The 10,184-nt window shown below is 36.1% G+C and overlaps 1 protein-coding gene across 1 annotated transcript; it reads left to right on the top strand.

Annotated features, from left to right (window-relative positions):
* Positions 1-289: 289 nt before the first annotated feature.
* Positions 290-9,746, top strand: LOC107823579 (annexin D3-like). Its single transcript, XM_075238441.1, has 6 exons — positions 290-732; positions 996-1,141; positions 7,517-7,744; positions 8,016-8,228; positions 8,341-8,430; positions 9,389-9,746. The coding sequence occupies exons 1-6, from the start codon at positions 657-659 to the stop codon at positions 9,590-9,592; spliced, it is 957 nt and encodes a 318-aa protein (XP_075094542.1). The 5' UTR covers positions 290-656; the 3' UTR covers positions 9,593-9,746.
* The last annotated feature ends 438 nt before the right edge of the window (positions 9,747-10,184 follow it).

Here is a 10,184-nt window from a genome sequence, read left to right as displayed (position 1 = left end):
AATGAAAAAACTCGTGGTAAGGAACGTTTACCCTTTAATTGATTATACATAACACGAATTAGAATTAGTCAAACTAGTGAATTCTTGTATAAAAAAAAACATGGAGCTAACAAAAAATGAGGCGATACCTTAAACAGTATAGAAAATGACATTCTATATTACTATTATTATAATGACGGGACTTAGTCTACTTTTCAATGTATTTTTGGGACTTATTCATATCTTCGAATGAATCACTTAACTCGCAAGATCTACTTGTGGTAAAATAGTAGACAAAAGAGAATCGAAAGAGCATGGAGTTTTTAGAATTCTCTTCAGCTCGGATCGAATAGTCACTATATTTTGAAAAAATATTTTTTGATATCATTCTTGCAATTGATCGAATTGGAGAAAAAAAAAAAAAAAGGAAAGGCTACGCGTCCAAAGGAGAAGTGCAAAAATTTGGAGCAAGTGAAAATTCAACGTGGGGGTATTACAGTCCAAACAAAGATAAGGGCATTAATGGCAGTGAGCTACAAAGTCCTCATTTCCAATTTTGCCCCTTCTTTTTCATGAAGGAGGGAAAAATAGCTGAAAGCGTTACAAAACAAAAATACTAGTAACTGAAAGCGTTAGAAACAGAAAGCAAAACTTGCAATTTCTGAGGAAGAGAAGAAATGGGTACAGTGAGAATACCAGATGTAATTCCTTCTCCTACTGAAGACTGTGAAACTCTCGTGAAAGCCTTCAAAGGTCTCTCTTCTTTTCCTTAATTCCTTCCTTTTTCTTTTCAATGCAAATATAATCTGCTAGTTGCAATTTTGATTCTGTGCTGATAGGCAGAAAGAGATTAGCTACTGGTTGTTCCATGTACAAAAATTACTACTCCTAGTAGCAATTTGATTGGGGAAAACAAAAGGATTTTTAAAAAAAAAATGGAACAGAAAGAGATTAGCTGTTTTATTTTTTTGTTAATTGATATAAAAGACAGAGATTTGTTATGTGGTTTTGCTTAGGCCTGGGAACGAATGAGAAGTCAGTAATATCGGTGTTGGGTCACAGAAATGCAAGTCAGAGGAAGAAGATCAGAGAAACCTATGAGCAACTTTACAACAGGTCCCTTATCGATGACATTTTTGCTGAATTATCTGGTGATTTCAGGGTACAATCTCTTCTCTTACATTTTTTTCGACCTAATTATTTGCTCACTTCCGTAATTGGCTTTCAATTTGATAGCATTGGTTCATTAGGATGTTACTCCCTATAGGTTACGTAGTTTCCATATTTGGCTTTACTTTTCTTTTGGTTTCTCAGAGTTTATTGTTTTGAGATTAAATTTGGAATATTGTGAAAAGTTGATGCAAATTTTCATTACTTCTAACTTCTAATTTCTACAGTTGAATAATGTTTTCTTTCCTTGATTTTCTAGAATTCACCTGGTGCAAAGTGTCTGGGCATAATTATAATAAATTGAATATCCATTTGTTCGAGACTATTCATAACTAGTAAATATTGCCTGTTATGTAACTTTAGATTGACTTTTTATACAACTTGCCATTTTACTGAAATTTGTAGTCCTTTAATGGGAATAAATTGTTTTTTTCATATTAAAAATATCTAGCAATGACTGTCCTTACTTCTCCTACTCCTTTTAAGTTTTTTTTTCTAATGAGTTAGAGCCCGTTTGGATTAGCTGATTGTAAATAGTTGCTAAGCTTGAAGTGCTGAAAATTATTTTTAAGTGTTGAAACTAATTTTTTAAATAAATATTTACGTGTTTGGATAGACGTGCTGAAACTGATAATAATCAGTTGATGTGTTTGGTAGAAAAGTGCTGATAAGTTGTTCTTTTATTAAAATGACTAAAACATCCTTAAAAACATTACAAAAGATTATAAATTAAAAAAAAATTTGTAAAGAAAAAGATGAACAACGAATATGGAATGAAAAGAAAGTTAGAAAATTTATTTTGGGAAAAATATTTTGTGAATTAGAGTTAGAATTAAGGATAAACTAGTAAAAGCCTTGGTCAAACTAAAAGTGCTTATAAGCTAAAAAGTCATAAGTTGGGGGTGACCAACTTATGACTTGTGGCTGATTTTAGCTTATAAGCACTTGGCTTATAAGCACTTTGGGTATTTACCAAACGCATAGATAAGCCAAAATGTGCTTATAAGCCAGTTTGACCAACTTATAAGCTTAGCCTTGTTGTTTGGTTTGAATGGGTCTTTGTTCAGTTACTTTAGGCTACGATTTAGTATCCGCTGGATTTTAGCTTTTTCATTTAATTTGTTTTTTGTACTGGTTATATTTTCCTACTTTCTATGAGTTAGCTTAGTACAATTAGTTACTTTCTTTTTATATAAACTTCATTGGAGGCTCATCAAATATACAGATTTTTCATTCTAGTTTTCTCCTTCATATGGTATCAGAGCCAAAACAATACTCTAACGAGTAAACTATCCAAGATCCTTTTTATTTTTCTCTGCAAAGAAGGGTTCCTCTATACCAGTTGCTAATGCCGACAACACCGTTGTGTTCAAACATTTAATCTAATTCAAGCCATCATCTCAGTTACCCATTAAATTGTGTGGCAGTCATAATTTCACTACATGGAAGGCCCAAATTGCCATGCTACTCCATGGTCATGACCTCTATGGTCATCTTGATGGCTCTACGCTATCTCCTCTGAAAACAGTCACCACCAACAGCCATAAGACGCCCAACCCGGAGTATAAGGATTGGTTTCATCAAGCTAAACTTATCCAAAATGCTCTAATGGCCTCTGTTGATGCCACTATTGCATCCATTGTCGCTTCTGCAGCCAACTCTAAAGCTGCCTGGGATCAACTCCATACTTCCTTTGCGAACAAATCGCAAACTCGCATCTTTAGTCTTCGTCACCATCTTAGTCGGGTCACCAAAGACACCAAATCGATTGTTGAATACCTGCGAGAGATTCGATCTCTCTCTGATTAACTTGCCACAGCAGGTTCTCCTGTCGCTAATGAAGAACTAATGGTGAAAATACTAAGCGGGCTCGACCCAGAGATTCGTGAGATCTCCGCAACCATACGGGCACGCGACTCTCTAATCAGCTATGAGGAACTTTTTGATAAGCTCCTTGATCATGAGCTATTTCTCAAACATGAGGACCTTAAGAAAACTACCACACAAGTCACAGCAGTTGTTGCTCAACGCATCATGAATTCTTCACCAGCTCCACGCAACAATCGACGCCCACCCAACAGTAACTACAACTGGCGTGCCCCAAATAAGCAGTCCAATCAAAACGCCAATCCCCACTGGCGCAACTTTCCTAACCAATCTGTTCAACCCCACGAGTTCGCTGTCAACTATGCGACCACTTTGGCCATACAACAAATGTGTGCCGCTCACGTTCCCATAACCACTTTGAAGCAAAGGCAAATTTTGTTGCACAAACACCACCAAGTGACCCCTGGATTCTGACGCAGGTGCCTCTATCACATTACTTCTGATAATACTTCCCTTCACAATGTTCAAGACTTCAAATGGATTGAGGAAGTAACAATGGGTAATGGTAATGAGATTCCTATTACTCAAACTGGTACTACTCATTTACATGCATCAAATAAGAGTCCATTACTCACTCAACTATCCCAAGTTATCCGTTAAAATAACTTTTCTTTCTTTTGTAACAACAAAGTCACTTAACTATGCCTATAGCACTCAGAAGTTCACTCAACTAGATTTTTTAAATTTTTAATTGTCAAATACCTATTTTACCCTTTAAATTATAGACATTTATCTTCTTTTTATTTTTTTAACTTTTTAATATTATGATTTTTCCCTTTTTAATTTATATTATGGACTTACCTATATAAAAATTAAATTTTATTTATAAATTAAAAAGATAAAAAAGTATTTAAGCATATATAATGCTGGAATAACAAAATAATGAGCATAGTAAAAAAATTAATTAGAATAATTTGTTGGTAATAGTTTTAGTATTAACAACAAAAATTAAAAAAATTATTTACACATTTGAGAATGAAAGAAAATAAAAGTTGTAAAATATATATATTTCATGCACGTAATATAAAAATAATTATTTAAATAAAAATATTTTTATAATATACATTATATATGGTTGAAAATTATGCTCAATTATATTATTATTCCGCCATTATATGAGCTGAAAACTAATTTTTTATTTTATAAATAAAATATATTTTTTTATAGGTAAGTCCACAATGTAGATTAAAAAGAGAAAAAACCTATACTCCCTTCGTTTCAATTTATGTGAACTTGTTTGACTGGACACGAAATTTAAGAAAAAATGAAGACTTTTGGAATTTGTGGTCCTAATCAATTCAAAATGGGGCCCAAAGTATTTGTGTGGTTATAAAAGCTTCTCATTAAGGGTAGAATTGTAAGTTTAAGCAAAATTATTTCCAAATTTAGAAATGGGTCATTCTTTTTTGAACAGACCAAAAAGGAAATAGGTTTACATAAACTGGAACGAAGGGAGTAATATTTAAAAAGTTAACAAAATTGATAATTTAGAGGATAAATAGGTATTTGACAATCAAAAATTTAAAAAATTTAGTTGAGTAACCTTTTGAGTGCTATATGCATAGTTAAACTTTGTTGTTACAAACAATTGAATTACTCAAATAAACTCCGCCAAATAATGCCTTCAAACTTTCTAATATTTTGTGTGCTCCAGCTATCAAGCGCAAGCTTACTTCTGTTTCTCAATTTTGCAAAGACAACCTGACCTCAATAGAATTTTTTCCTTTTAAATTTTTTGTGAAGGATCTGACTACGGGAACACCTCTTCTGTGTGGCCCGAATAAAGCAGGACTCTACGAATGGCCGTCACTGTCTCGCCCTACCATCAACGTCGCCATTGCTGGCCCTTCCTTACATCTGTGGCATCGAAGATTGGGCCACCCCCATTCTCGAGTTTTATTTTCTATTTTAAAAAGTTCCAGTCTTTCATATTCTTCGAAAGACAAATTTACTTATTGTAATTCTTGTTGCTGCAATAAAGCTCACAGATTTCCCTTTTATGCAAACAAGACGCCATCGACACCTTATTGAGACAGCCAAAACGCTACTTCATCAAGCTGCTTTACCATCCAATTTTTGGACATGTGCCTGCCATCATGCAGCATATCTCATAAACCGACTACCCACAAGCACACTTGATACCAAGTTACCGAAAACTCCCTTCTTACATTTGGTTGTCTTTGCTACCCATGGCTCCGGCCATATACCCAAAATAAATTAGCACCATATTCAAAACCTTGTGTTTATCTAGGATTCTCCATCACTCATCATTCGCATCAGTGCTTTGAACCCACGAGTTCCAAAATATTTCTATCACGGGATGTAAAATTTTTAGAAGATATTTTCCCATTTGAAAATATATTTCTCAGTTAAAACAGAACTTCTCATCTTTAAATTGGGAAACTCTTTTAGATCAGAATAATCCTACTATTTTCTGTCAACCAGAAAATACATTTGATACAACTATCACTCAGCTGCTCCCCATTATTCCGTTGATGCGAGATACACGCCAAGATGTATGCTCACTTCGTGCCGCACAGGGAAACAACCCACATCCAGATCAATCTGGATCCATTGATAGGTACAAAGCACGTTTAGTTGCAAAAGGGTTCACCCAAAGGCCTGGGGTTGATTTTCACAAGACATTTAGTTCGGTTGTTAAACCCACCACCATTCGGACAGTACTTACTCTTGCTGTACATAATAATTGGGCACTACATCAGATAGATGTCAACAATGCGTTTCTTCAGGGGAAGCTTCATGAAGATGTATATATGTCACAACCTCCCGGCTATGAAAATCTGGATCATCCCGACTATGGTTGCCATCTCAAGAAGGCCATATACGGACTTCGACAAGCTCCTAAGGCCTGGTACGATGCACTCACTGATTCGTTGATTCAAATGGGGTTCCAAATGTCGCAGTGTGATAATTCTCTTTTTGTTCAACACAATCTGGGAGTTACTATTTATGTTCTGATATATGTGGATGACCTCATACTCACGGGGAGTAATGAAACACTCATTCAACATGTAATTACCTCTCTTTCGAAAAAACTTTCTCTAAAGTATCTTGGTTTACTGCACTATTTCTTGGGCATTGAGGTATATAGGGATGCCGACGGTTTGTTTCTCAGTCAATCTAAGTATATACAGGAGGTGTTACATGACACTCAGATGCAAGACTGCAAAGGTGTTCAGTCACCCATGAGCACGTCCACGAAACTAATGCTTGATGACGGACCACCCAAAACTGATGACAAAGAGTACAGATCTGTGCTTGGTAAGCTTCAGTACCTTTCGTTTACACGACCTGACATCACCTATTCGGTAAACAAGCTTACTCAGTTCAACACCTCTCCCTCTGTGGCTCACTGGAAGGCAGTTAAACGGATCCTTTGGTATCTTAAAGAAACATCCCAGCATGGTATTCGTATTTCCCCACAACCTTCAACTGCTCTGTATACCTATGCTGATGCCGATTGGGCGGGTGATATCAATGATCGCCGCTCCATCTCTGGTTACATTGTTTATCTAGGCACGACGCCTATCTCCTGGTGGTCTCGTAAGCAACCTACTGTCTCTCGCTCCTCCACTGAGGCAGAGTATCATGCGTGCCGTTGCTTCTGCCTTGTCTGAAACAAACTGGATCACACACTTGCTCAAAGATCTTCATGTGCCGCTCTCTGTTGCTCTTACAATACTTTGTGATAACCTTGGGGTCACTTACATTGCCGAGAATCCAGTACATCATACAAAAATGAAGCACCTTGAGGTTGATCTTCACTTTGTTCGTAACCAAGTCCGCAATGGCCTAATCCGCGTATCGCATGTCCACTCCGCTGATCAACTTGCAGATCCACTCACCAAACCATTGTCCAAGCCGGCCTTCCAACGCATGCTTCCCAAGTTAGGCGTTGTATCTTCACGCCTAACTTGAGGGGGCATAATAGCACATGTACTACTGCTGTTACATCTTAGCACTTGCTGTTAGGTTTGAATGGGTCTTTGTGCAGTTACTTTAGGCTACAGTTTAGTATCCGCTGGATTTTAGCTTTTTCAGTTAATTTGTTTTTTGTACTGGTTATATTTTCCTACCTTCTAGGAGTTAGCTTAGCACAATTGGTTACTTCCTTTGTATATAAACTCCATTGGAGGCTCATCAAATATACTGACTTTTCATTCTATTTTTCTGCCTTCATAAAAGGTACTTATAAGCTAGTTTGACCAACTTATAAGTTTAGCCAAACACCCTCTTAGTCCTAAGTAGAGGCAGCAATATATGCAGAGACTGAGAGATTCTTAGTTTCTTGGGAGTGCTCGAAATAAAATTGACTGTGTCATACCTTTTAGTCGCAGGTAGATGTGGAACTTATATACACTATATATTGACATAACTATTATATATGCTCAGTCTCTATTTGGGCATGGTTATATACCCAAGTTTTCAAGTGCTAATTTTAGCTTTTCATGTGTGACAGAAAGCAGTAATCCTGTGGACGTATGAGCCTTCTGAAAGAGATGCTCGACTAGCAAATGAAGCTTTGAAGTCAAAAAAGAAAACCATCACCCAATTACAAGTGATAGTAGAGATAGCTTGTGCATCATCTCCTGATCATCTGGTCGCTGTAAGACAAGCATATTGTGGCCTCTTCAACTGTTCACTTGAAGAAGATATCGCCGCAAATGTCCCTATGCCTGTACAAAAGGTACGTATGGTCACTTCCAGCCACATCTACTAGCCTAAGGACACAATCCTTTTTAACCAACTCATTCGAGTTTTCTAAAGACACCAAGTAATTCTCAGTGTCTTACCATAGATCTGGTGGGATGCATATAGAGTACTGAAGACATCATACCTAGATGATGATTCATCATCAGTTTTATAGCACAATTTCTGATGATTGATTGTGATGTTGAGTTGTTGTTACCAACCTCTATAGAAGTTACTGAAATGATGTGTTATGTTGATGTCACCAGATTCTTATTGGTCTAGTAAGGTCCTATAGATATGATAAAGAATTGGTGGATCCTAGTCTTGCAAATGCAGAAGCTGCTATCCTTCGTGAAGCCATAAGGACAAAGCAGTTGGATTCTGATAATCATCTGATGATACTCAGCACAAGGAATTTTCATCAGCTTAGAGCAACTTTTGAGTGTTATAAGCAAAATTACGGATTCTCCATTGACCAGGTTACTTTTCTTACAAAGCTGCCTGCGCAACCTTCTTCTTATTAGTTCTGCTTGTTCATTTTGTGTCTTCTATGTGCATTTTATTCTATCTACTTTAATGATTCTTTTACAGGACATTAAGAGCTGTGGAAAAGGTCTGCTGGAATCTATACTGAAGGTGGTTATCTGGTGCATTGATTCGCCAGAGAAACATTTTGCTGAGGTACTAAATAAAGAACATATTTTTCCTTTATATTTTGGTTTAAGTATTTTTCTCGTTTTGACACCCTTTTACCTCGCAAATCATCTGTCAGAAAATCAGCACAGCCCTACCTTAATATAATAATGTTAAGGCAAACACATGCTCCTGCTTTCTACATCCACGGGATCACATTTTTTCTAAACTAGACCATATATTTGATTTAAGTATGACAGTGCTCTTAAATTGCATATCAATATTCTGGTTGGTCTAGACTTAAAGAATCATCGGCACCATAGAATATAAAATCTCCTCCTTATCTTTCTTCTTCTCTGTCGTTATTAGCTATATTAAACGACCAAATAGAGTCAAAGCTGTGGAACCTGTAAAGGGCCTTAATTACCAGGGTGAAGGATTCCTTCCATTTTATTACTTTCAGCTTGTTCAAGTTATTGTGGCTATTAACAGGTTAATTCTGTGCGTAATTAGTCTGAAAGAATGTGCCAGCTCCTATGTTAGTTCAGTTGTACTTTGCTACGATATCTTTATTGTGTTGAAAGCACCAGTTGATTTAATTGTATCTGATAATTTAGTAAAGTACCTTCACTTTTTTTTGGTCAAATGAAAACATTTTATTCAACCAAGTAAGCATATATACACCTCCTGCTCATTGGACTCTAGAGACATGACCAAACAAAAATTAACCAAAACTGTGGCTTTCAAAGTCCTCCTATGCCAATCTATCCACTACTGAACTTAGCACCTTCTAGGAAGGGTATCGGCTTAGTAGCTTCCTGCATTAGCATAGACTCCTACTAGCAAGGAAAACTATTTAATCTATCCAGTATATTTTTCCATTTACAATATCTCGGGCCTGCAATGTGCAATTGTGATGCTATTTCCCTAATTCTGTCAGAATTCTCTCTTCTTGTTTGTTGAACTCTTCTGTATGTTGTATTCTCTTTCACGTTGGAATGATCAGGTTGTCAGAGCCTCGATTGTCGGGATAGGAACTGACGAGGAATCTCTAACTAGAGCCATTGTAACTCGTGCTGAAGTTGATATGATGAAAGTAAGGGGAGAGTATTTCATTGCGAACAAGACTAGCCTTGATAATGCAGTTATTGGTGACACATCAGGTGATTACATGAAGTTCCTGATGACACTGCTAGGTGCCAAAGTGTAGCTCTTTGGATTTGAACATTGTGTTGTTGTGTTTCAATACTATGACTCTACTTTATATGCTTTGAAAAATGCTATAGCAACATTGATGGGTGGATTTGTTGTGAAATACTTAAAAGTGTTGGAGAGTGATTTATGTGTAAGTTTGTGGTTTGTCACTTGCTTGTGAGTAAAAAGCAGCTTTTATTTCCTGAGACATGGAACGTGGCTAATGAATTGAAACCCAAAGAAAGAAATAACTGTTATAAATAGGATCCAGAAAAAAGAAGAAGCTATTTTTAGGATAAAGACAATTATTCATATGAAAAGTGAAAACCATTTCACTTCAATAGGAAGAAGAAAAAAAAGGTACTTGCAAGATACTAAAGTTCTGTTATCGACCATAGTTTAAGTGGCACATCTTGATAAAATGACTCAAAAAGTTAATTTAGTTTTGCATTAGAAAGAATGTCAATAGAAAATCATATTCTAATTGCACTATTTTAAATTGCCAGTATAAACCGTTAATTTTAGCGGTATTGTGCTTGTCATTACTTTTAAGTGACTTTGTAGAAGTGAGACTAAATTTTCATGAATAGTGTTAGTAAAATATTTAA

The sequence above is a fragment of the Nicotiana tabacum genome, chromosome 19 (genome assembly GCF_000715075.1).
Source record: "Nicotiana tabacum cultivar K326 chromosome 19, ASM71507v2, whole genome shotgun sequence".
Classification (NCBI taxonomy): Eukaryota; Viridiplantae; Streptophyta; class Magnoliopsida; order Solanales; family Solanaceae; genus Nicotiana; species Nicotiana tabacum.
The sequence above is the reverse complement of the archived record's forward strand: the minus strand, read 5'-3'. Positions and strand labels throughout refer to the sequence as shown.

Bases quoted from the DNA above. Each gene is read 5' to 3' on its own strand.
- LOC107823579 (XM_075238441.1), top strand. From the start codon at position 657: ATGGGTACAGTGAGAATACCAGATGTAATTCCTTCTCCTACTGAAGAC. The intron at 733-995 runs GTCTCTCTTCTT...GGTTTTGCTTAG, and splicing joins TCTCGTGAAAGCCTTCAAAG to GCCTGGGAACGAATGAGAAG. The intron at 8,229-8,340 runs GTTACTTTTCTT...ATTCTTTTACAG, and splicing joins ACGGATTCTCCATTGACCAG to GACATTAAGAGCTGTGGAAA.